The sequence below is a fragment of the Eumetopias jubatus genome, unplaced genomic scaffold (assembly GCF_037043125.1).
Source record: "Eumetopias jubatus isolate StellerSeaLion01/CBP00866 unplaced genomic scaffold, mEumJub1_p1.0 scaffold_13, whole genome shotgun sequence".
Classification (NCBI taxonomy): domain Eukaryota; kingdom Metazoa; phylum Chordata; class Mammalia; order Carnivora; family Otariidae; genus Eumetopias; species Eumetopias jubatus.
The window spans coordinates 53,792,356-53,817,715 of NW_028274819.1; the positions used below are offsets into that span (position 1 = coordinate 53,792,356).

At 51.8% G+C, this 25,360-nt stretch overlaps 3 protein-coding genes across 14 annotated transcripts in view; 2 read left to right on the forward strand and 1 right to left on the reverse strand.

The window, feature by feature from the left end:
• The window catches only part of RNF121 (ring finger protein 121), a 77,608-nt gene extending 62,480 nt beyond the window's left edge, over positions 1 to 15,128 (forward strand). For both annotated transcript variants that reach the window (XM_028115916.2, XM_088017705.1), the window contains exons 5-9: positions 86 to 193; positions 3,661 to 3,781; positions 11,345 to 11,478; positions 12,126 to 12,227; positions 13,771 to 15,128. In XM_028115916.2, the coding sequence (XP_027971717.1) occupies positions 86 to 193; positions 3,661 to 3,781; positions 11,345 to 11,478; positions 12,126 to 12,227; positions 13,771 to 13,891 (586 nt within the window). In that variant the 3' untranslated portion in view covers positions 13,892 to 15,128. The remainder of the gene's footprint in view (positions 1 to 85; positions 194 to 3,660; positions 3,782 to 11,344; positions 11,479 to 12,125; positions 12,228 to 13,770) is intronic.
• A 1,315-nt stretch (positions 15,129 to 16,443) lies between these two features.
• Positions 16,444 to 19,513, forward strand: IL18BP (interleukin 18 binding protein). Of its 2 annotated transcripts, none has more exons than XM_028115919.2 (6): positions 16,444 to 17,049; positions 17,369 to 17,459; positions 17,803 to 17,994; positions 18,668 to 18,788; positions 18,877 to 19,024; positions 19,232 to 19,513. In XM_028115919.2, the coding sequence occupies exons 2-6, from the start codon at positions 17,438 to 17,440 to the stop codon at positions 19,313 to 19,315; spliced, it is 567 nt and encodes a 188-aa protein (XP_027971720.1). In that variant the 5' UTR covers positions 16,444 to 17,049; positions 17,369 to 17,437; the 3' UTR covers positions 19,316 to 19,513. The 2 variants fall into 2 exon arrangements, with proteins under 2 accessions (XP_027971720.1, XP_027971721.1); XM_028115920.2 differs by having other exon boundaries at positions 18,880 to 19,024.
• Positions 19,514 to 19,774: 261 nt separating this feature from the next.
• NUMA1 (nuclear mitotic apparatus protein 1) overlaps positions 19,775 to 25,360 on the reverse strand; it is a 67,176-nt gene continuing 61,590 nt past the window's right edge. For 8 of the 10 annotated variants that reach the window (XM_088017703.1, XM_088017698.1, XM_088017700.1 and 5 more), the window contains 8 exons: positions 25,173 to 25,330; positions 23,769 to 24,015; positions 22,696 to 22,924; positions 21,946 to 22,115; positions 21,487 to 21,663; positions 21,144 to 21,260; positions 20,830 to 21,042; positions 19,775 to 20,489 (listed from right to left, as the gene is read on the reverse strand). In XM_088017703.1, coding sequence (XP_087873829.1) covers positions 20,478 to 20,489; positions 20,830 to 21,042; positions 21,144 to 21,260; positions 21,487 to 21,663; positions 21,946 to 22,115; positions 22,696 to 22,924; positions 23,769 to 24,015; positions 25,173 to 25,330 — 1,323 coding nt within the window. In that variant the 3' untranslated portion in view covers positions 19,775 to 20,477. The remainder of the gene's footprint in view (positions 20,490 to 20,829; positions 21,043 to 21,143; positions 21,261 to 21,486; positions 21,664 to 21,945; positions 22,116 to 22,695; positions 22,925 to 23,768; positions 24,016 to 25,172; positions 25,331 to 25,360) is intronic. The other 2 variants (XM_088017704.1, XM_028115913.2) reach the window with 2 other exon arrangements.

A 25,360-nucleotide genomic window follows, 5' to 3' on the forward strand; every position in this document is an offset into this window, starting at 1 on the left:
ATGTAAGAATAAGAGATTCTGGTAATCCAGAGGCCCCTAAGCAAGTTTCCATGTCAGCTATGCTAATTTTCTTTCCTTTCTCCAGGTTGGTTTATAAGTGGTTCCTGTTGATCTATAAAATCAGCTATGCCACTGGCATTGTTGGCTACATGGCTGTCATGTTTACCCTCTTTGGTCTCAATTTATTATTCAAGTAAGTACTCTGCTTTTGTTTTTGTTTGTGTTTGGGGAGGAGGGGCTGGTAAGATGTACCTTTCCTCCTGAAGCCAAGTCCTGAATATTAACAAGGGGGCCATGGCACCCAGGATAGGAGACTTGGGCTTTGGGGAATGGGAAGGTGGGCCCTCCATGATTCGTGCTGGCAAAGAGGAAGGAATGTCTGGATATAGAGTTAGAGTCCCATCATTGGTTATGTTTTCCAAGAACCTATATTTTAATGGAAAAGTATCACAGCAGTTAAGCATAATAATGATTATAGCCAGTTATCCATCACCCTATCAGAGTCATTTTCCTTGTCCATGGGTTCACTGTTTATTGCAATGACTCTTCCTGAGTGGTCTTATGTTTAGGGAGACTAGGGGTTGGCAAACTGTCCTGTGGACCAAATTGGTCTACGTCCTGTTTTTACAAGATAAAAAAAAGCTTCTACTGGAACACCGTCATACTCATTTGTTTATGCATTGTTTATCGCAGTTTTTGCAGTATAACAATAGCAGAGTTGAGTATTTGTGGCAGAGACTATTTGGGCCACAAAACTCAAAATACTATCTGGCCCTTTCCACAAAAAGTTTGTCATCCCCTGAACTAGACAAACTCATGTGACACAGTTGGCCACACCTGGCAACAAGTGCACCTGGAAGGGTACAGGGCAGGAAACAGAGTGGTGTCCATAGGAGCCCTCACAGCAGTTCCAGGGCTGAGATGTGAGGGGGTGAGACCACACAGATGGGTGGCTTGGAAGCTTTCCCTCTCCTGGGAACACATCCAGTTTTAAGAATCTCCCAGTTCAGATGCACATGCATCATGTTTAACACATTGTTGCTTTTTAACGTAGCTGACATTCCAAAACTGTTTTTAGAAAGTTAACCCGTGGACATTTAACTCCTGCTCCATTGTTGGGCACTTACAGTGTTTTTCAATATTGTGCTATCATAGATAATATTAGCTGTGTTGCTTCTAAGGATACATTGCCAGGAGTTGGATTCTGACTATTGCTTCATATTGTCATAAAATTTCAAAAAGATTCCTATCGGGCACCTGGGTGGCTCAGTCAATTAAGTGTCTGCCTTCAGCTCAAGTCATGATCCCAGGGTCCTGGGATCAAGTCCTGTATTGGGCTCCCTGCTCAGCGGGGAGTCTGCTTCTCTCTCTCCCTCTACCCCTCCCCCCTGCTTGTGCTCTCTCTCTCTCTCATGCTCTCTCTCAAATAAAGTATTAAAAAAAGATCAGCATATAGGTTCGTATCAGCGTATAGGTTCCCCTGCTCCTAGTTGAGGCAGAAGCCAAGAAAACCAAGAAATCCTGGACTCTGAGACTGTAGGTTATAGTGAGTCAGCAGGACAGATGAGAATGGAAATGTGGTCTCCTGGCCGAGGTGATGGGGACTGTGGGCTGTGGATCATGAGGAATCTGAAGCCTAGGGCCGGGCACTTGAAGCTAGAGATTCAGGATTCAGGTTTATAGTCAGGACCACTGGCCTCTTTCCCAAATCTAGTGCACTGGAGGCAGGAGTCTCTTTGAAACTGAAAGGAGTAAGTCCTTACTTTATATAGTGAGAGCATACCCATGGAATTCTTTCTTCCAGGAAAAAGCATAACCAGTCTCCACAAAGGTTTATAGGAATTCATCAGTATAGAGTCTAGCAAGTCCCATCAAAGAAAGCCAAGATATTTCCAGATAGCTTCCTAATCTGTGTGGTTAAAAAATAAAAATCCAGATTCTGCATTGCATGGTGCCGGAGTGGCTCAGTTGGTTAAGCATCCAACTCTTGATCTTAGCTCAGGTCTTGATCTCAAGAGTTGTGAGTTCAAGCCCCACATTGGACTCCATGCCCAGCATGGAGCCTATTTTAAAAAAAAGGAAAAGGAAAAGATTCTGCATTGTATTAAAGATGGTTATTCTCTAATTACAGTTTGTTTTTACTTGCATAAACTATACAAGGAGGAAGATAGAATTGAGAATCTTGACCATTTTTATGCTACTAATCAGGTTAATTGGTATAAGATTATGATGTCTAGTGGGTTAAATATTATAAGATTGATGAATACACTCAACTTTCTAAGATAAATATAATTTACAACTTTAAGTAAACAGGGACAGTCCCTGGTACAAATTTTTGACAAAGGTTGTTTTCTATAATAAACATTCAAAGACTGAAGTTTGCAAATTATTGGTCCTTGGAATTATTAAAACAAGCCTCCTAATGTACAGGCAAGATCTTTGTCCTTAGTAAGTAGACTTGGACCCCCAATTTTTTTTTTAAAGATTTTGTTTATTTGAGAGAGCGAGCATGAGTTGGGGGGCAGAGGGAGAGGGAGAAGCAGACTCCATGCTGAGCAGGGAGCCCAGTGTGGGGTTCAATCCCAGGACTGTGAGATCATGACCTGAGCCAAAGGCAGACGCTTAGCCACCCTAGCATCCACCATTTTTTAAAGTCTATTTATTTAAGAGAGCACGAGTGGGGGCTTGGGGATAGGGGCAGAGGGAGAGGGAGAGAGCAGAAGAATCATTAAGCAGGCTCCTTGCTGAGTATGGACCCCGATGCAGGGCTCGATACAAGGACCCCGAGATCGTGACCTGGCCGCTTATCCAGCTGAGCCACCCAGGTGCCCCTGGACCAAAATTTAACTTTGATGACATGATACAGAATATGTATAGATACAGTTTAAAATTTTATGGTAACTGGTATGTATATATTTGCTAAGTGACTAATTTTATCTTTTATTTCTAAAGCTGTGGCTGGCAAACTTTTTCTGTAAGCAGCCAAATAATATTTTAGGCTTTGTGGACAAAAGGCAAAGTCTATAACAAGAGGGGAAACTCTTTCCTTGCCTCACCTTGTTTGATGGATGGGCTCTCTCAGGTGGGAGGCATACTTTGTGCTCACTTGCCATCAGATGAGACATCCTGGGAAGGAGGGGCCTGACAAGGGGGTGTGTGACCACTGGGATCATTTTCACTTTCTGTTCCAGTGACAACCCAGATCTTGGTGTGCCCTTGCCCCGCCATTTCAACTTGGGCAGCTGGCTGGAGGTGAGGCAACTTGGTGAGTTGCCAACTTCCAGACTGAAATTCCACTGGTTGGTGTCCAGTGATTGCCAACAGTAGAGTCTCCAATGCGTAGGTGCCAACCAGAGTGGGCCCTAGACAGCTGCAAGGCATGGTTGCCAGTTGGTGGAGGCAGGCACTGGGGACAGAGTGGGGAAGAGGGGCGGTAGGCAGTACCCTGGCTTGATCTTTGTAGCTCACAGTGCTAGCCTGTTCAGATGGTGCCAACAGGCCATATAAAAAACAGGCTTAAGATCTGGTCTTATTTTGCCAACACTTGATTTAGCCGTTAAGGCTTCCAACTTTAGGTGCCTCCTTATGTGTCCCAGAGTAGTAATCCAGAGCAGTTGTGTCTTAGGGCAGGCCTCACAGGCCATGCTGCTTTCCTTACAGGATCAAACCAGAAGACGCCATGGACTTTGGCATTTCTCTCCTCTTCTATGGCCTCTATTATGGAGTTCTTGAGCGAGACTTTGCAGAAATGTGTGCAGACTACATGGCATCTACCATAGGGGTAAGTTCACCTGGGCTTTCACTGCTGCCTCATGCCACTTCCAGAGAAGTCAGTATAGCATCACCGGCTTGATGGAAGAACTAAGCCATAAAAAAAAATCCTTCAAGATATCAGTAGTATGTATGGAGATTTCTTCCTTAAAATTTGGAAAACCAGATCTCAGATGTACCCTGGGATTTTAAACTTTAGGACCATTGTAGGAAAGAACCACTTGATCGTTCAGGAAGTTAACATTCATTCAGTAGATAATATTTAATGCCTCCTATGTGCCTGGGCACTGGGCTTGTGCTGGAATTACAAAGGTGTACATGGTCCTTGCCCAGATGGAGTTTACGCCCTAGTGACAGAGATGGGTATTAAAGTAATAAACACACAAATAAATATAAAATTATAACTTTTATGAATACTATGAAGGAAAGGTTCACAGTGCTATGAACAAATGCAGTAATGGCATTTGACCTCATCTGGGGGCCCAGAGATGGCTTCCCCAAAGAAGTGACTGTTGAGCGGATGCGTAGGTTAACCGTGGGTGGCAGATGGAGCAAACTACATGTGTAGATAAGAGTCCTGTAGTGAGAGAAAGGGTGGCCATTTGGAGGAACTAAGGCTAGTGTGATTGTAGGGCTGAGAATGTACTGGAAGTGTCTGGAGAAATAGAGGCTAGACTAGAAAAAAACCTTGAAAGCCAAAGGAAAGATTGTGGTTTTTATGCTAAAAACCCTGGGAGGCTAAGATTGAAAATGACATCTTCAGATTTGCACTTTAAAAAGATCATTCTGGCTGCTGGGTCTAGAACAGATTGGAGAGGGGTCCACTGCTTATAGTGAACCCCTGAAGACTAAGAGGCAGTTGTAGTAGTCTGGGCAAGATAAAGGTAGCTTGGGTTAGGGGACAGATGGTGCGAAGGAAGAGAGACAAGCTATTTGAGAAGTATTTTGGAGGTACATTTGCTAGGACTTGGATAGGACTTGAATATAGATTGGTTCTGAAGATTGAAGGAAAGTATGTATCAAAGCTGACATGTCTAACTGGAGCCACTCCTTGGCTGGTATACTTTCACTGAGATAGGAAATGCTATAAGGTGGAGACCAGGGAGGGATTCTTCAAGCTCAAAATGTGGGTAAAGTAACATCTAGTCTTAAGAAACTGGGCGCCTGGGTGGCTCAGTTGGTTAAGCAACTGCCTTTGGCTCAGGTCATGATCCCGGAGTCCCGGGATCGAGTCCCACATCGGACTCCTTGCTCAGCAGGGAGTCTGCTTCTCCCTCTGATCCTACCCCCTCTTGGGCTCTCCCTCTCTCTCTCTCTCTCTCTCTCTCAAATAAATAAATAAAATCTTTAAAAAAAACAAAAAAGAAAGAAACCCAAGTCAATATTCCTATTTCTTTTTTTCAAATGGAAATGTGTCTTTGTTGTTTTGCTGCTTATAAAAGTGCATGTTCTCTTTAATTATGTGAACAACACAGAAGTACTCCTCAATGTCAGCCCATTAGAAGACCCCACCCCAAGAAGGAGTATTTCCAAGTTCAATGGACGTTTCTCCAGTTCTGTGCTGAAATGTGTGTGGCTCTGTCTGATGCAAAAGGTCTGAAAGGCCTTCAGAAGTTCTTGCAACATGAGGTTTGGCAGTTTGGAGAGAAACCTTAAGAGAATGTCAGGGAAGTAGGTTCTCTTGGGGCAGCCAGATACCAGTCCTGGCTTTTAGGCAGCAGATACCAATGGAGACCAACTTCAAGGCACAGGAAAGGATTGGTGCTGACTTTGTATGCGGTCCCTCGGGAACTCTTGGAGAGTTCAAGGCAGTTTTGCAGGTGGGAAGATACTTGCTGGGCACATTTTTACAACAGTGCTACTGCTGTCTCGGTTGTGCCATGGACTGGTCAGCTTTGGGCAAGTCAGGTTAAGCAGAATCCTCAGCCATCGCCTTTGGTAACTTTCATCAAGTACAGTTTTGGATGTAGGACTTTGTTTCCCAGTGTCATGGGACTATTTTTATTTCTTCTGTAATGGATTAAAAGGAAAACAAAGTGTATTGGGTCACTTTATGGACAGCCCATTAGATTCTTGTTTGAAAACTGTCTTGTGTTTTAGCCACATTTCATGGTCTCTTATCTATTGGTATAGACTTCAGCTTTTCCTTTAACCACTTCACTGCCCAGAAGAGATTTCCAGATACTTGATTGTCTAATAGTTATCTTCACTTTCAACACCTTTTCTTGAAGTCTGCTTCTTTGGCACGCTCAGCTTTTCAAAATGACTCTTGCCAGTATCCTGCCCTTTACCCTCTTGTGATTTCTTTTTCTTCTCATTCTGTTTTTAAGGGGCCACTTTTCTGATTTTCCCAGGCTGTTGCCAGTTTTATCTCAAGGTTATTATCAGCTGCCAATTTAAGTGCAGCCTTAATTCCCTCAGGTGGGTCATTAATAACCAATATACAGAACCCACTTCAGTCCAAATGGAACTGAGCTCAGAATCGATCCACTAGTCAGCTTCTCCTGTAGGAGATGGAATCATTACATTGGCTTCCCAAAAATGGGATTTGAGCTGGACTTCTTTCTATGCTCTTGGGAAGGATTATTGGGTGTTCCATTGATTACAAATGATAATCCTTATTATGATAATTCCCTAATAATGATAAATTTCAGTATCACCAAGAGAGCTGGTGGGAGAATTTCTCATTAGGGTCGACAGTGCCTCAGGCACCAGCTCTTGACCCCTCATACCCTCCTTTCTTCTGTGAGTTCTCAGCAGTTACCTCCAACACCTGATGCTCATTCTATAATAGTCTGGCCCACGGATGAATCCACATACCTCCCTATACCTCTTAGTAGCTAGCACAAGAACACAAGGATCAACAATCACATTGAACTTTATTAAGGGAAAATAGACATGAGTACTTGAATGAGGTTAATCTGACATAGCAGGGTACCTGTTTTCCCAGGCTTTCAGACCCTACCCCATCCAACTCTCAGCCTACCTCTGTGTAGCAGGTGCCACCTTAGCATGCACCACCTCGAATCCACATCTAGACAACTACTGTCCTCCAGATGTCTAGACCTAGAGCCTGTGTTCTGATAAAAAAAGTACCTGTACCTCAGGCCAGCCTTCTGAATCCTGGTATCTGCACAAGGATCCACCTCTTCCCTAGGCAATTGACATTGAGAATGCCTCTCTCTCATAAGAGCTGCTCTGTCCAGCTCCTGTCCAACAGAATGTGACCTTGCTCACCCCAACTCTAACAGTTTGCTGTTTCCCCGGGCCCCCATTTCCGGAGCAGGGAGTAGGTCATAGGAACACTAGGCTGGCTGTGACAGTACTGGGTGAGTCACTAGTTCATTCATTCATTCTTTCTTATCCACAGCAAATGTTGCGGAGATTTAGTGGCAGCTTTTCTGCTAGGGCTCAGGATGCCCACAGATTAGACTAGGCAGGGATGTTGAGGAAGGGACTCACAACTCCAACTTGGGATAAAGGGATAGACTGCACTTACCTTTATAGTTCTTTCAGACCTGAGAATTCCAGGACTCTCCTATTTCTGCCCCAGTCTTTGGTCAAGTGGGCTGTGGTCTGCTTAGGAACACATGGGTCTCTGAGCCACGGCAGTCTGAATTCCAAGACCATCCCTGGCCTTGAAGCCAGAACCTGATCAGTGGTTTGGGGACGGTAGTATGAGGAAGCCAAGACACTCCAGCCTTCCACACATTTTTTAGCCAACTCATTCTTTCATTTATTCAGAGAACACTTACCAACCTTTCACAGTGTGCTAGGTATGACCACGTGTAACCTTTACTAGCTCCACCACTGCTCACTTCCAAGTAGCAGTCCTAGTAATTTTTTTAAACTGTGGTAAACCACACATAAAATTTACCATCTTAACCATTTTTAAAGCTACAGTTCAGTGGCATTAAATACATCTACATTGTTCTACAACCATCACCACATCTATCCATAAAACTCTTCATTTTGCAAAATAAAAGCTCTGTACCCCTTAAATAATAACTCCACAATCCCTTTCCCTAAATAATAACTCCACAATCCCTTTCCCTACAGCCCCTGGAAACAACCATTCTGTTTTCTGCCTCTATAAATTTGACCACTGTAGGTACCTCATGTAAATGGACTCATGCAATATTTGTCCCTTGTGACTGGCTTATTTCACTCAGCATAATGTCCTCAAGGTCCACCCATGTTGTAGCAGGTGTCAGAATTTCCTTCTTTTTTCAGGCTGAATCATACTCCATTGTATACCTCAATTTAAAAAGGGCTATAAATAGGGGCACCTGGGTGGCTCAGTCAGTTAAGTGTCTGCCTCTTGATCTTGGCTTGGGTCTTGATCTCAGGGTCTTGAGTTCAAGCTCCGTGTTTGGGGGGAGGGGTGCTAAATAAATAATCTCTTTGTGCGTGTGTGTCTGTGTCTGTGTGTGTGTGTGTGCACGTAGCCTCTTAGAAAAAAGAATTCCATTGTGTGTATATGCCACATTTTTAGTCCCAGGTGTTTTTTGTAGTCTTTTGTACATTCTGTGATCATAGCTCCGATCCCAGAGAGTTATAGTTGATTTTGGAGCTGTTATACCTACGAGGTGGGGAAGTAGGTCTGATTGATCTCTCGGTCCCCCTCCGAGAGTGGTTTGACCTACTAAGACCTGTGGTTAATTAATTTCAGGGTTCCTAAAATGAAATGATGAGGTTTACAGTTGTATTAACACACATTCTCAATTCCTGTTCATTATTTTACACTACTTTGTTTATTCTACACGACAGCTGTTTTGCCTCACATGGAGAAACTGTAATATGAACTAAAGTAACTCTTCTTAAGTCAGGGGAACCTTGGATGGTGTTTGTTTTTTTCTAGCTGGTCACTGTGAGATCATAAGCTTGTGACAGCCAGTCATTATAGTTTCCATTCACACCCAAAAGTCATGTTGGAGTGGGGGTGGAAGACAGAGGATTGCGAAATAAGCCAGTTTTCTGGGGCTCTCCACTCAGAGCTGTTGGGCAGGCAGGATAGTGGCACATTGTTTCTGCTCCATTGGGCCATGTGTCCTGCCTCACACTTTTCTTTCTTCTTTTTTTTTTTTTTAAAGATTTTTTTATTTATTTTTATTTGACACAGAGATAGAGAGCATAAGCAGGGGGAGCAACAGGCAGGCAGAGGGAGAGGGAGAAGCAGCAGGCCTCCCGCCGAGCAGGGAGCCCAATGCGGGGCTCGATCCCAGGACCCTGGGATCATGACCCGAGCTGAAGGCAGCCACTTAACCGACTGAGCCACCCGGGCGCCCCACTTTTCTTTCTTCTAAGTAAGTTCCTGTGCCCCAGATAACATTAGGACAGGACTAGCTGCCCATTCATCTGTTCTGAAGTAGTGGGAAGAGCTAGGGGGTTAGAGTCATGGACCTGGTTTCAAATCCTAATCCACTTTTAATTAGCTGTGAGCAATTTACTTTACCTCTCTGATCTTGTTTTCTCAGCTGTAATAATATTACCAGACATAAAGTGTTGTAAGGAACAAACGCATAAGGGAAAGCACCCTGCAGAGTAGCCTGGCCCGTGGCACTTAGTTGAGGATTGACGATAGTAGCCAACATTTATCAAGAATACCTTCTGTACAGTACTTCTGTACTAGAAAGTTACATATTTTATATCTGTAATCACCTGGAGCACAGAGACCCTGTAGGATTTCTTTGTATCTTCATCATACCCAACACACAGAGGAAGACACAGAACAGACAAATCCTAAGTCACCAGCAGATGCCAGTTCTCTGTTGGATGCTGTCTGTTGTCTGAAGTCATCTCAGACCACTCTGTGACATGGAATCTCATCTACTATAACCCTGAGAAATGGGTATTTTATTCCCTTTTTCAACAAGTTATTTCTGAAATTATCTGTTTGAACTGACCAGGCACCAGCTCTCTCTGACTTCCGGCGAGGCTCTCCTCCTCCGCCTGTGTCCTCACCGGTCGAGAGAGTGGGGCAGACTGGAGGAGCTCACAGGGCTTTCCTGGCGCACACATTCTCTGATGTGTGAAATGCAGCTCCTCTTTATTTCCTGAGCCCCTGCTATGTGCAGGCTCTTGTGCTGGGGTTTTCTGCTCACATATTTATACCCATCTTCTCCTTCCCTCCAGTTCTGGTGGAGAAAATGTCCTTTCTTCCATCACAAGCCAGCCCTGCCTGCACTGTGGATTCCATACCCTCTTTCCTTTTTTTAAAAAGATTTTATTTATTTGACGGATAGAGACACAACGAGAGAAGGAACACAAGCAAGGGGAGTAGAGGAGGGAGAAGCAGGCTTCCCGCTGAGCAGGGAGCCCGATGCAGGGCTCGATCCCAGGACCCCGGGATCATGACCTGAGCCGAAGGCAGATGCTTAACGACTGAGCCACCCAGCCGCCCCTTTTTCGTCCATTTTTAAATGTACAGTTCAGTGCGTTAGTTACATTCACAGTGTTGTTCAGCTGTCACCACTATTTCCAAAGTTTTTCATCAGCTCAAGCAGAAGCTCTGTGCCCAGTAAGCAGTAACATCCCATTCTCTTCCCCCACCCCTGGCTACCTCTGACCTACTTTTTGTCTCTATGAATTTGCCTATTCTAGGTATTTTATCATATCAAATGGAATCATATAATATTTGTCCTTTGGTGTTGGACATTTCACTTAGCCTACTGTTTCCAAGGTTTCATGCATTGTAGCATGAATCAGAACTTCATGATTTTTATGACTGAATAATATTCCATTGTGTGGATATACCACATTTTGTTTTGTCTGCTTCTCTTTTGATGGACACTTGGGTTGTTTCCACCTTTTGGATGTTGTGAATAATGTTTCCGTGAGTATTGGCTTACAAGTGTGTGTTTAGTCTTTGTTTTCATGGGAGGGGGCATATATGTAAAGATGGGATTGCTGTGTCATATGGTAATTCTGTTTAACTTTTTGAGAAATTGCTAAACTCTTTACTTCTTTAATTATAAATAATGCTTAAATGAATATCTGTATACATGAAACTTTTTTGATATTTTTACTTCTTTAATTACTTGAAGTGTCATTAATCAACAGTTAGAGGGCGTGGCAGTTTGAGAGACGTCATGCCAGATGCTGTCCAAAAGGATTGAACCCCCTTTCCTGCTTCCACAAGTGTTCGGGAATGCCCTTGTCACCAAACCCACATTGCACTGGGTATCTGACTGTTTTGAATCTTAGAGAAGAGATGTTGTCCATCTCCGATGGAAGCATAGTCTGGCCACAGAGTGGCATATCTGACATAGCTCCTGATCACCAGCCCTGAGTCCTTCTACCTCCCGGTCTCCTTGTCCCTGATGCTGACCAGCCAAGTGCTCAGATTCTGTTAGATCTGACTTCCCAACCCATCTTTGGTCTGTCCCTTTCTCCCCGCCATCTGCCCAGCAAAGATGAGGTCGATTTGGCATATAAAAGATGTTCTTTGGCTATAGGGCCTCCCCCTCCCTCTTTGCCTCCTCTTCAGAAGACCTAAGGCCTCTGTGGCACCGTCCTACTTGGGCTGATTCTCACACCTTTCCTGTCTTTTCCTCCTGTTCTTCCCTCTCAGTTCTACAGCGAGTCGGGCATGCCTACCAAACACCTCTCGGACAGTGTGTGTGCTGTGTGTGGGCAGCAGATCTTTGTGGATGTCAGTGAAGAGGGCATCATCGAGAACACATATAGGCTGTCTTGCAATCACGTGTATCCTGCCTGGAGCCCCTTGGGCCTCATCTCTCCTGCCACATGCACATGCCAGTCAGGGAGGAGAGGGGGCGGCCATGACCCTGGCGTACCATCTATACCTTTAAGTGCAGGAGAGTCACAAGAGGGCAGACATTTGGGTGATGTTCTCTGCCAGAGAAGCTGACACCCAGGAGTGGAAACTGCGGTCTCCCTCCCTCTTTCCCACAGCTGGGAGCCCCTCCCATGTAAGCAGAGTTTATAGCTTGGCTGGATCCGAAAGGAGCCTGAAGGTGCACCAGCTGCCTCGAGGCTGGATCACTTACTGGGAGGAGCAGCCTCTAGCCGGATCCCTCAGTTTCAGAATCCAGTCCTCCTGAATAACATTTCCAGTATTTATCATGTGCTTGGGCAGCTCCTGTTCTGTGCCATGTATTATCTCCATTTTGCCCCATAACAACCCTGTAAGATGGAGATCATTATCCTCACTTCACATGTGAGGAAGCAGGGTCAGAGAGAGGGGTGTGCCCAAGATTATACAGCTAAAAAGAGGAGAAGCCAGGATTTGAACCTTTCTCCAGAGCTCGTGCACAGGCACCTTGATGACGGGTATGGGGCTCAAGTGCCATCCCGGCTGCCCACCATTTCCCTTGACCAGTGGTGCTCAGATTCCACGAGTTCTGCATCCGTGGCTGGTGCATCGTGGGAAAGAAGCAGACGTGTCCCTACTGCAAAGAGAAGGTAGACCTCAAGAGGATGTTCAGCAACCCGTATCCTTTGTTTGGGAATGGGCAATGGGAAGAAAGTCCTGGCCAGTGTCACTCTGCCTTTGGGTCCTCCTGGGACCCTTCCTTGTCCCCCCTTACCCTGGTACATACCCACCGTTCCATTTGACTTGTGATCAAGGGAAGTTGGGGGTGGCACACAGGGCAAGACTAACAGCTCAGATTCTCATCATCATTCTGGATCCCTCAGGGGTAAATTGGTAGTAGTAGCAGCCCATTTACTGTTTGCTTACTCTGCGCCTGGCACTGTGTTAAGTGCTTTGGCCCGTATTATCTCTAGCAACTTGATGACGTAGGTAATGTTATCCTCATTTTACAAATGAAATGGTTTCGAGGTTGAAAAACCTATTCAAGGTTACATAACTAATGAGTGGGGCCTGAGGCCGACTCTGCCTGTGCAGAGCCTGCAAGGTGCAAGGATGGCTGAGGGAGCCCTGTTCCATCCCCTCTCAACACGGGGCCGCTGCTCCTCCGAGCTACTGCTCTGTGCCCCCACCGGCCCTCCCCACTCTGCCCTCCCTCACCTTCCTCTTCCTCCTCACCACCTGTCTGTTGGAAGTTGCCGAGCCACTGCTCTGGTCCCCCCTTCGCTTCCCCTGGGATCCAGGGGCCCAGCTCTCTCCCCTCCCCTCTCCCGGCTGCCCTGTGTGCCAGGGTTCCCTATCCCCTGGACACTAGCTGGGCTGGGCAGGGACCACTGCATTCCCAGCACATTCCCACAGCCCCCGAACCAGAGGCTCTGGCCTGTCCCCTTGAGGTTCTTTGCTTGGTTCCTCTAGAGTCTAGTTCAAGAACGGTTAAGTAACTCCATGGTGAGGCTGAGGCTTGGGGCTTCCCCGTAGTTCCCAGGGATTGGGCCAGGCTGCTCTTTTCTGATGCTTTTGGAGAGGCTCCCCCACAGTGTCATGAGGTTTAATCTGTGCTTTCCCCAGAGCTGGATTCCCAGACTCCTTCTCTGAGTGTCTTGCCCAGCATTTAGCTCTAAAGTGAAAGGAAGCGAACTCCTCTCTGGGGCCGCTGGGCCTCAGTAGGGCCTGGTGTTAGCGGTGCGTGGGGAGTCCTTAGAGCCTCTGCCAGGGGTTATCCCCTGTGACTAGCCTCTTGCTCCCTGTTCCCTTCTGCCTTGGTCCCTAGACTCAGCCCCTTCCTTGACCTAGAAAATCTTCCATTTGGGACACTACAAGAACCTGTGAGGTTACCTTATCCCACTGCCCACGTCTCTGCAGCCATTGACACAGGGATTCACAGCAGTCTCAGACCCTGCTCTCACACCAGCAGGCCCATCTTCGAGAAGGCGTTATGGGAGGCCCTGTCTGCATGTTAGTCCTCGAGAGCTTAGTGTCACCTCTCCACCCTTCTCCCATGTCTGTCCTGCCTTTTGCACTGGTCCCCTCTCCCCTCCATCCCCCAGCCTCTGGGTTCAGCCCTCCTTTCTAACATGGAGAGGCTGGTGAGGGGCCTCCCTCTCACCCATCCCCAAGTCCAGCCGTAGCAGCTCTGACACATAGCCTCTTTAACGCACTGACAGCTGGGAGAGGCCTCACGTCATGTATGGGCAACTGCTGGATTGGCTTCGGTACTTGGTAGCCTGGCAGCCTGTCATCATTGGCCTGGTGCAAGGCATCAACTACGTCCTGGGCCTGGAGTAGCCAGGAAGAAGAGCATCCGCCCACTGCGGACCTCAGGGCACTCTCCTCCCTGCCCTCCAAGACCTCCTGGGTGGGAAGGACTCAAAAGGGGCCCTTGGGCCACTCAGGACCCCTCCGGCTGTGCCCGGGCTGGGGAGGGAGATGATGGAGAGCCAGCCGGTGGGGCTGTCAGCAGTGGGGGCTTTTTAAAAGAAAACTATTTTGATGAATATATTTAAAAACCTTTTTTATTGTGAAGCATAGGAATTGCCCCAACTCCTCCGGGCCTCGCCCTCCTTGCTTGAGCACGGCAGGAGCAGAGCCACATTTTTGGTTTAAAGGAGCCTTCTCATCTCTGGCTGAGAGCCTCAGCCTCCACTCTCCCCCCCCCGCCCCCGCCAGCCCTTCCTTCCCTCTGTGGGGCTCCAGCCTGCTTCAGTCCCGTGTGGGAGAGCTCATGGGCTCTGCCTCGTACCACAGATGCACACTGAGGGAGGGGAGGTGTCTTCCTTCCTCCCTGTCTGGGCCCGGCAGTCGGTGTTGTGCCCGACTCTGTCGTCCCTTGTCCAGGACCCGGAGACTGGTTTAGGCAAGTGGAACCTTGTCCTGACTTTTCCAGGGAGGGAAGCCCTGGGATCTCACAGTTCACTGAGGATCTGTTTGGGGGCAGCAGCTTGGGTAACCTGCCCCCAGCCAAGAACAGAGTCTCTGTGTGTAGTTGGGCCATGAGGACTGTTACTGGCTGCAGTGATTGAAGGCGTCTTGTGCAATCTGACCCTTTAGGCCGGAAGTGGTGACACGCGCCAAAAGCCACTCTGCCACGTCACTTCCTGGAAAGCATGCGTGAGAGTGTGCGTGTGTGTGTTCGTGTGCCGCAGTAGAGCTATGACAGGACTTCTCCCTGTCATCAGTGTTCCCTTGAAGCCGCCAGGGGATTCCCAGCCCAGGGAATATCCCTCTGTCAACTTCCACATGTGTGGGTCCTGCCTGGGCCTGGCAGCAGGGGTGCCAGGTGGTGGGTGGGAAGAGAGGACGGCAAGGCCCAGGCAAGTGTGGGTTCTAAAAAGAGGTTCCAGGTAGGCCCCAGCCCTGGCCCTAGGAGTTTTGAAGGAAGTGGGAGGGCAAACATGGGCCTCCAGCACTGGGTTCCTAGGGAATGTGGCCCGGCTGGGCCTGCCCTTCAAGCACAGCAAGAGCCAAGCAGGATCTTGTCACTCCATTCTGAATAAAGCTCCATGAGCTGGGTTGGAAAGCTGAACATCCATCTTGCTTTATTCTTCCCTGGGGTTCCTGGGAGTGCCTTGTCTTTGGTGCCTTTTGCTATTCCCATTTGAAAGCTGGATCTGAGGGGTGGCTGGCCCTGCCCCTTACCTGTGGGAATGGTGGGATGCCAGACTGCTGTCCTGTGGCAGAAGGGCCCTGGAGCATCACTGGGTGACTCCTCACCACCTGAGGTGAGGTCTGTGCCCTGCCTGCTACCAACGCACCTTCTCCCGGGCCACCCTCAACTTTGGCGTTTCTCACCCGGCTGTGGCTTCCCCTGGCCGCCCACTGCTCATGTCAGTGGGCCCATCCTCAGAGAGTGGAATGAGGACCAGTTGAAGGGTCCAGGGATCATCCTTTCACTCTTGTCCCCCTACACGTCAGGCTCATGTGAGAAGCCGAGACTAGGCTGTCCAAGGCTCTCTTGTCGTACTTGAGCAAGTCTGGGTCCCATGTCCTCCCCACAGCCCGACTCTTATCTTGGTTCCACTCCAAGGCAGAGTCCTGTCTCCTCTCCCTCCCATCCCCCAATGCCATCCCCAAAAGACTGTGTCTCAGAAGCCCCAAGCAGCCTTGCCTCCTGACCTAACACAGCTGAGATACTGGCATTCCCAGGGAGGAGTTTCATGACGCGTCCGCCAAGCCGAGCTCCATCTCCTGGCTTCCCTGGCTCCGTGCCCAGCATCCCAGCCCCCTGATCACAGAGACCACAAACCTCAGACACTTGGCTCTTGGCCTTCATGCTTGATCTGTGTGTGGACTGGGTCACCTGTCCTGGTCTTTCTGCCTCCACAGGCACTGGCACGACCCCGACCATGAGTGCCTCCTCCAGCTTTGCATCCCCGGTGCCTCACGCGCCTCACCCTAGTCCTGGCCCTGCCACAGCCCCAGCTCCGCCTGTCCCGTCAGCCACCAGACTGGTGCGTTTACATAGCTCTGTTGTTGCTGGAGCCGGCGCTAGGCTGCTTGCTCCTCCTCTTCCCCGGGAAGTGCCCCCCCCTCGTTTTAGGGCCAGTGCTCCAGCTCGTGGTCCAAGTCCTCAGCCTGGCTCGGAGCGGTTCCTGCACACGAGGCTGAAGAGTGTGGTCAGCACAGTTCCCGAGGCATGGCTCACGTGGGGCCGGACACAGCTGGACTGAGTGGAGCTTCAAGAAGGGGGTATTCTGAAAAAGAGGGCTCTTCAGGGCTTCTCGAGAGCCAGGTAGGGAGAAATCTACACTTCCTAGTGGACCTAGACCTGTAGTTCTGGCCAAGGGGCTGGGATGATGAGAGAGAAGCGAGGCTTTGGGGGGGGGGGGGGCGGGGAGAAGGCGATGGAGGGGGTTGGTGGTTGGAGGAAGTGGAGAGCCTGAGAAAGGCCAGGATGACAGGCTGGTGTGACATTGAGCCTGAAATGGGCAAAGTGATCGAACTTGGGGTCCCCAGTGCCCAGGAGAGTTGACTCGACCCCTTGAACAGAGGTGTGAATGTGAAAGAAGAAACATGAGCCCTGCTCACATGGACATGAGGGCTGGTTCTGAAGAGCAAAGGTGGACGCCGAAGTCCTGACTCTTGGCTGGGACGGAAGAATCCACCTGTGAGAGACTCTTTCCTGAGTTCATCCCATCTGGGCCCCTGGGAGGGTGAAGCTGAGGGGGCATTAACGACCCAGTCTGATACCATGGGGAAACCTGGGAGTTAGCAGGAAGATTCCAAGCCAGCGCGGATTTTGGCTTCAGAAGAGGTGCCGAGTACAGGCTGGTGTCATGCTTGTGTAACCTCTGTCAGTAACTCAGTGCTTGCTGATTCCCTGGCTACAAAAAAGCGAAAGTGAAATAGAGGGGAGAGGGACAGTGCTTTCCCAGAAGGACTTCACTAATCCTGCCCTTCCCAGAACCAGCTCCAGCGAAGAGGGCTTTGCTTCTCTTTGTGACGGGGTAAGTTCCTGGCCCCTCTGTGGGTCCGTTTCTCCATCCCTATAATGAAGGGGTTAGGGTGGACTCATAATCAGCATAATGTTAATGGTACTAAGAGCTAGGGTGGTGAAGACTGTCACTAGACGGTCTGCAGCTTTGTTGCCAAGTGCTGAAAGAGCCCCAACCTCTGCGGGATGCCTGGAGTGCCTGGCAGCCCATTCAGAGTTCAGACCAAGGGAGGGCTGTGGAGCCCCCAGGAAGGACAGGCCTATAGGAATGGCTGGGATCCAGCCACTGAGAAATTGAGAAGTAGTTTATTCATGTTCTCCTCCCCCACCAGCCCAGAGAGGAAGTTGTTACAGATAAATAGAACCAGGCACGCCAGCTCCTGACACATCCCATCAAGACCATGAGACAGAACTGGACACCAGGTGGGACTTGAGGCTGGCATGGGCGGGCGGGATGGGGTCTGAGGACAGAAGGGAGCGGTGTGGGCGGCTCTGAGCCTTACGCCCCAGGGGAACTCCATTCTGCTATTGTGTTATGGCTTTCAGCCTCTGTCCAGATGCTGTGGTTCTGGTTCCAGTCCAACGTCTCCCTGTGCTCCTTTCAAAAAGGGCCAAGATGTGGGTGGGGCCTGAGGACCCCCTTCTGCTCCTCCCGATTCCCTGGGCAGAGCCCAGGAATCTCTGGGCCAGAGTTGCATCCAGGCCAGGATGCTGAGCATTCCTGGCAGTCAGACAGCAGTTGGCCTCTCTCCTGTCCTGCCCTCAGATCGCAGCCCTTTGCGGGTCCTGCTTCTGTGTGCCCACATGGTCTGTCAGCTGGCTGGAGCCGCACCTATGCCTCAGGCCACTGCCAGTGCCTCAGCTGGGATCACAAAGGACCCCTGCCCCTCCTGGCTCCCAACAGCTAAGCGGTGCCCAGCATTGGAGGTGACCTGGCCAGAAGTGGAAGTCCCACTGAGTAAGGAGCAATTCTGATGGGTGCCCAAAAGGACACAGGGGTCAGGGGGTGTGGGTTGTGGGCACAGAGAGTCCAAGGGTGGGGGGTTGACTCCTGAGCTGCCCCCTACCCCCACCTTCTGCCATGTAGCCGCACCAGCCAGGCCAGCTTCCCAGAGCGTTCGGCATGGTCCCTCCCACCCAGCATCAAGTGTGGGTGCAGGGCCCAGCTCCCGAGATGCTCTCTATCCAATGGGATGGAGAGAATTCAGACAGGATGATCAGAGGACTCCTAGAGCCTTGACTGCAATAGGCTCTGAGGCCCAGCCTGCGCCCCGCCCCTCCCCCCCCAGCCCCCTTGCCCTCCGGCCACCTCAGAGGAGCAGTGGTCTGCTGCTGCTGCCTCCTTGGCCAGGGCTCCTAGAGTCACCAGAGCCGAGCATTAGAAAAGGTCATCCTGAAGAAACAGGCTCAGGAGTCCTCACCTGAACCAAGGGACCCGTCCCCAGATCCCTCTTGTTCAGCCCTGGGCCTCCCTGTAGACAACCACACTTCCCCATTAGCAGACTTCTGCACCTGGTGGGTGTTCACAGCAGCACTCCAGGTTCCTGAACTGTGGGGCCTGGGAGGCAGGGCAGCATGGCAGAGGGGAGGGTGTGCTCTGCGCAAGAGCTAACAGCCACACCCGTCCCTAGGTGGAACGCTGACCTTGTCCTGTGCCGCCTGCAGCCGCTTCCCCTTCAGCATCCTCTACTGGCTGGGCAATGGCTCCTTCATCGAGCACCTCCCAGGTCGGCTGAGAGAGGGCAGCACCAGGTGAGGGTCACAGTGGTGAGGCCAGCAGGAGGTCGGGGGGGCCCTTCTCCTGCGGTCCTCTCTCATGGCCTTCCGTCCTCTGCTTCAGCAGGGAGTACCGGGGTGCACGCACCCAGCTACGGAGGGCCCTGGTGCTAGAGGAGCTGAGCCCCACCCTCCGCAACACCAACTTCTCCTGTGTCTTTGCTGATCCTGAGCAGACCGCCCAGCGTCACGTCGTCCCGGCTCAGCTCTGGGTGAGAAACCTGAGGGAAGGTTTCCACGGACAGGAGGAGCAGTATGGGGAGGAAAGGGTGGGCTCGGCCCAGAGTGGCCTCCAGCTACTGTCCACGGTGCCCCCAAGTGGAACTTAAGACTCAGGCAGGGGAGGCGTGGCCTACAGGAAGGTGACAAGAGAAGTCCCCACCCTTGGGCCTGATCCTTGTCTGCCTTCCCTTCCCCAGGCTGGGCTGAAGACCGTCACGCCTTCTGTTCAAGAAGCCCCGCCCTCCAGCAGGTCCCCCCTGCCTCGTCATCGCGACAGGTGAACTCCAAAGCCTGGTTGAGTCGTCACCTCTTCACTGAGGTCTACATGCTCTTGCATCTCAGGCCTCCCTCTAATGGACTGTCCCAGGGAAGGGATGTGGGTAAATGCTGCTTCTGATCCACAGCTGCATCTTTGTCACACCTGGCAGGGCCCACAGGGGCATATGCATAAATGGTTTTTCAGTGGAGGCATGACAACACCTGCTGTCGTTTAAACCATCATTCCGCTTACAGGCCTTGGCTCATCCTAGGAGGGAGTGTGGGACGAGAGGGACTGTCACTCAGAATCTAAAGACAAAACCAGGGGACACTGGCCCTCAAAAGAGAAGTGTAAGATCCTATGGCCCTAGAAAGGATTGGAGAGAAGGCAGGTACTTGTTGGGAAAACTTGGCAGGGACAAAGATGTGCTCTAAAGAGCCTCAGTTTCCCTTTTCCCACACAGATCAAGACAGCTCAGCACTTAAGGGAGAAAAATAGACTTTATTTACAAGTAATAACATTTAGAAAAGATCCATCCCTGGCCCTTAAAAACCTTCCCATCACTCCAAATCCCACCCCAGTGTAAGTCTGGGGAAGGTGGGGGAGGAGCTGCAGCCGAAGGCTGCCCCCCACCCCTGCTGCCGCACCCAGGCTTGGGGCCCACCTGTTCTGGAAAAGAGCATCTTCTGGGCATCTGAGCCCTTGGGTGGATGGGAGCACCTCTGGGTGCACCCCCTAGGGTCAATACCCAGTCCTGGACTTCAAAAGCAAAAGGGCCCTGCGGGTGCAGCAGGGACCAGGGCCTGCTCCTCCAGTGGTCCCTCTTCTGGATCCAGAGGCGGACTGACTTGGCCCTTAGGCCCAGCCACTCAAAGCCAGCCTCAAGTCTGGTTATGATGGAGAAGTGACTTTGCTCTAAGAAAACATGAGGCAAGGTAGGGAGAAGACCCAGACTCTCCAGGCCTCCGGGGCCAACTCTGAGGACACATCTGTTCACCTGGTGAAGGCTCTGGTGAAGATCCAGGTACCAGGCCGGGGTGTGGGCAGGCATCACTGTCTCTAGGGGTCTGGCCACTGTTGGCCTGGGAGCTGAGAGAAGGCACTGAAAGGGACAGTAGAAGGAAAAGGACCAGGCGAGGTCGGCATTGAGGACACAGGTGGGGCCTCTCGCTGGTCCTGGCCCTTTAGTGCTTTGCCTGAAAGAGAGAAAAACACCGTCACGTGGCTGGAGCCTTGGGATGCCTGCCTGTACCAGCTGGCTCAAAGAGGCCTCTTTCGACTTCCGCGCCCCCCCCCCCCCCCCCCCCCCGCCGCCCCGTGACTCGGATCCCTTCCTTTGGGGCTGAGCTGGACACATCCACCTTGAGCTTATCATGCCAGCTTAGGCCTAAGCAGCCCCGGGTCTCCTCTCCTCCACAAGCAGGTAACCTAGACAGGGAGCGCCCACACTTAGCCCACCTCCAGTGGCCTAGCCGGGCCCTGCCTTCACCCACTTTCCTAAGAGTCCACCAGCCCCTTCCCTGTCAGTGCCTCCACCTTGCCCTTGGCCCGAGGGGTGGCAGCGAGAGCGGCGGCCGTGGCGGCGCTGGCTGCTGTGGTGGCGATGCGCGGAGAGCGGCGGGTGCCGCCACGGCTGGTGGGGGAGGCCTTGGACAGGGCTTTCTTGGAGGCTCCCCTCCGCAGTAGGCTGTTCCCGAGCTTCTTGGGCGTGTTGAGGATGCTGAAAGCCATGGACTGGCGGCGGTCAGCCTGTCGCAGAGGGAGGGGCTGTCAAATTGGGCTGTACTTGGGCCCTGCCACCAAGGCCCCTCCAAGGGCTCCCTCCAGCCACACACCCCCCCCCGACTCACCTGTTTAACAGCCGGAGCGGCGGCTTTCTTCTGGGCCTCCGTAGTGCTCTGTTTGCGCCCTTCATGTCGGTCCCGGGGAGTCACAGGGCGGGGGAAACAGCTGGTGGCCTTCTTAGACTATGGGGAAGAGAGGGTCGCATCCAAAGCCAGACATGGGTCTCAGAGCTGAGTGGACCTTGTAAGTCAGTACTGCCCCACCCCCACCCCCCCGGTTCCTAACAGTCCCCGCATCAGGCCCTCGGACAGCGAAGGCTCCCCTTCAATCCACTTTTCCAACTGGGGGAACTGGGCTAGACCTGGGCAGGCTGCTAGACAGAACAAAAGAGGAGCCGGGGTCGCATACCTCAGGGGTCCCGGGGCCCTGCTGGGGCTCCGAGGAGACCCGTTTGCGCTGCTGCCGGGTGGTGATGCCCGCGGCCTCGGCTATCTGGGCCGGCTGCATGCTGGCTCGGCGCAGGGTCTCCCGGGGGTCCCCGGTCTTCATCTCCTCGTCTGTGATGGTAGCCAGGCTCAGGGAAGGCTGTATGGAGCGGAAGGGAGTGGTCAGGGGGGCAGGCCCACCCAGCAACTCCTCATGGTCCTGGCGCGGAGGGCCGCTCAGGCCTTCCTGGGGCCGAAGGCCTCCCTTGCCAGTGTCTTCCTTTTTGCCCTGTAGGATGGCCGCAGGAGGCTGGGGCAGACCTCCTCCTCGCACTCAGGCCCGCCTGTGGTGACTTCACCCCAACCCCTTCTCTGCCAGCTAGTGCATGGACGCAGAAGGTCACCCTCCGCAGCAGGCCAGAGACCTGGGGCCCAAGCTCACCCTGGACTCCAGGGGGTAGCAGGTCTTCAAGTGGGGGGGGCACACCCGGTTGCGCTGCTGCAGCTCCGCAATGCGGTTCCAGTCGTCCAGCTGCTCAGGCTCATCTTGGCAAGTGCCCACGTAGAAGCTGTTCCTTCCTGTGGAGGGCAGGGAGACAGGAGCAGGGGGGGCTGGAAGGCCAGGAAGAGTGAGGGTAGTGGCAGCGGGCCACCCCCTGGTCCCGGGCCTCTTGCCAGCTGTTGTGTCCACCACTCCTGTCCCGTGGACTTCAGGCTTAGGGCCTGAGAGTCCTGGCAGATCCAGGGGTGGGGCTCGCAGACCATTTCCACCCTGGGGGCTGGCTCACTGCTCTCCCCGCTGAGGTCGAAAGAGATCCTCTGGAGAGACTGTGACACCTTAGAGGAACTGAGGACCAGGAATTGATACCTAGGGGGTCCTGGAGGCCACGAGCCTTCAAGAAGAATCTAAGAATAGAACACTGGCCCAGCAGGGCTCTTCCGGCACCCCTTACCCCCTTGAGACAGGGTGAACAGAGGACCTGAGCTGAGCATCACTATCAGGCTGGGAATCCCAGGCTCCTTGCACGAACATTTCCCGTTCACCCTGGCTGAGATGAGCAGCAGCCTGAGGGGCAGGCAAGGTGCTGGAAGGTAACCAGCCTTGGGATTGTCAAAGTGTGTCCCTTTCCTATGCCAGGATCTGCTCCTTGTCTCATTTTTGTTGTGTTTCAAGCCCCTATGGTCCCCTCACCTGGAGGGACCCCACTGGATACCCCAGCCTGGGAGCGGCGAGCAGAGCTGCGAGTGGTGGGCCGGTAGCCAGGCAGGCTGAGCAGAGCCGAGTTGCCATCGTCAGGAGAGCCCAGGCGGGCTAGAGACTGGGTAGAAGAGGTGGCTCGTGGGCCGGCCTGGGAGGCAGGGGCTGACTGTGTGCTGTAGAAGGATGAATTGGCGCTGTCCGGCTCTTCCACATCTAGCTTCTGGAAGAGAGAATGAATCTAGTGGGGTGAGCCCCTGACAGTATAAAGCAGCCTCCTGTTCCTCTTCCTAAAATGCCTGTGTTCCCATACCGCTTTGCAGGGATCCTTAGCTGCACATCCGCAAGAAATGGGCCTTGTTGCTAAGAATCCTGCATTCTCCCTTGCTTATTGACAATACTTTGAAGGAGGAAAGGCAGAGTGTGTATTAGACCATTTTAGAATCCAGGTGTAAAAAATAGTGATCAGCCTCCAGGTCACAGCTAGCAAGTGGCAGAGCCAGGGCTGGAATGCTTGTCTCCTGGGCTAGTCAGGCTCATCCCACAGCCTTCACTGTCCCTCACCCCGAGCTTGCCATGGCCCTGCCCACCTTTCAGTTCTCCAGCTTCTTGGCAGCAGAGGACAACCCACACGAAAGAGGTACCTGCTGCATCAAAGGTACCTCCCCACTCCCCAACCTCCTCAGGATACGGAAACAAGGGCCAGCCAGAGTCCCCAGCCTAGCGGGCAGCCCTCTGGGTGGCTACAACACATTTAAGCCACCCAGAAGGTGTGCTGGAGGCCCAGGGCTGGGCTGTTACTTCTCCATAGTCTCTCCCTGCAGCCTGCACAGGGTCAGTGCTACCCATGGAAAGAGACCAGCCTTAGAGCCAGCAGGCATCCAATTCCAGCCTTGCCCCTTCCCTACAAAAGAGGCCTTGCAAGTCCCTGTGTTTCTGGGGATCTCAGTTTTCCCATCTGTAAGATATGGACCCTCGGGAGGCTATTGCAAGGACCTGATGGGAAAGATGCCCTTAACGAGCAAGTGAGCATGACTGGCCTGGAGCCCCACTCCTGGCAGCCTGACCTTGGTCATGGTGATGTTGATGATTTGCGTGGTGCGTCGACGAGCAGAGCGTGTCTTCCTGCCTGAGTCCAGGAAGACGTCCCCCAGGGAGTCCAGGCTGCTTTCCAGTGGGGCCTGTCCCCGAGCAGGGATTGGGGTGAAGTAGAGAGACTCCAGGGATTCTACCTTGGGGGGCAGGCGCTGGGAGATGGGTGAGGCTGGCTCTCCAGGGATGCTGGTGCCATCTGGCTGAGTTCGAGGCAGCTTGCTGTAGAAAAGGCATTTTGGTTCATCCCTTTGCTCCAAAGTGACCAATCCCTACATTTACTACAAGCAGACCAGGTCAAGCCCCATTCTCGCTCTGATTTTTGAGAGGTACCCAGGAAAGCCCTCACGTTGGGCCCTCCCTTCGCTCCACTCTCCATTCCTGGTGAGCCCCTCTACTCCCAGGGTTCTCTAGCTCCTTAACACTGGCAACTCCCGGACTCCACTGTTCCAGACATCCCCACCTGGACACCCAGCTCCATGGTGAGTATGTCCAAACTAGGTCCATCCGTCTATTCCTCCTGGATCTCCTACTTCATGGAACGGGAGCAGCCTCCAGCTGGGCCGCCCCAGCCATGAACATGGGCACAGTCCTACCCAACAGCTCGCCTAACCAACACCCTAATCCGCTCACATCCCCTTGGCCCGGTCCGCCTTCTCCTCTCACCTAGACCTGGTGGCACCTGAGGGGAGGCGCCAGCCTGGTGACAAGCAGGGACTCAAGCCAGGCTGCCCGGGGTGCGAGCCTGCCTCTGCCACTGTGGGACCTTGGACAAATGACTGCCCCTCTATGCCCCAGTCTCATCTGTTGAAGGAGATAATCATGGAACCTACCTCAAGAGGACTATGAGGGGTAAATAAACGCATTAATATTTTGCGGGTGTTTTTGTAACAGTATTGACACGTTTCTCTCAGCTTCTTCGCTGGCTATGAGAGTAAGCTTTCTAAGATGCAAACTGGACCACATACTCCATCATTTCAGACTCTTTCGAGGTACCTCTGCCTCTAGGATCAAGTCTAAACTTCAATGGGGATCCCAGCCAGCACTCCTCACCTCACTTGCCAGCCCAGCCAGGCTCTCAGCCCCTACCCTCTGCTCCCCTCTGTTCACCGGGCATACACACCTTCAGCTCCTTTGCAGACTCCGAGCAGAAGTGACAGCCTCCAGGAAGCCCCTTCTGACCACTCATTTCCTTTAACTCCCATCATGCCCTATACAAACATGCACCTACCACCTGGGACTAGTTTCCTTACTCTTCTCTATGAATAAGCTCCCGAAGGGCAAAGGGACCACATCTTTATCTCACTAGGCCCAGCGGCCAGGACACAGCCTGACAAACGGTAGGCACTCAGTGACAAAAGGGCAGCAGCGTGCCTCACCTGGTGATAGTGAGGGGAGTCCCCTCCTCACAGCTCAAATCCAGGCTGTCAATACTCAAGTCCAGCTGAGGCTTAGCCTGGGGCTCCCGGCTCTTTAGGGCATCAGTTGCCACCTGGAACTTGCCCAGATCTCGAAGCTGCTGGTCAGCGTGGGCAACCTGCGAAGGAGAGGGCCAGGGAGAGTGAAG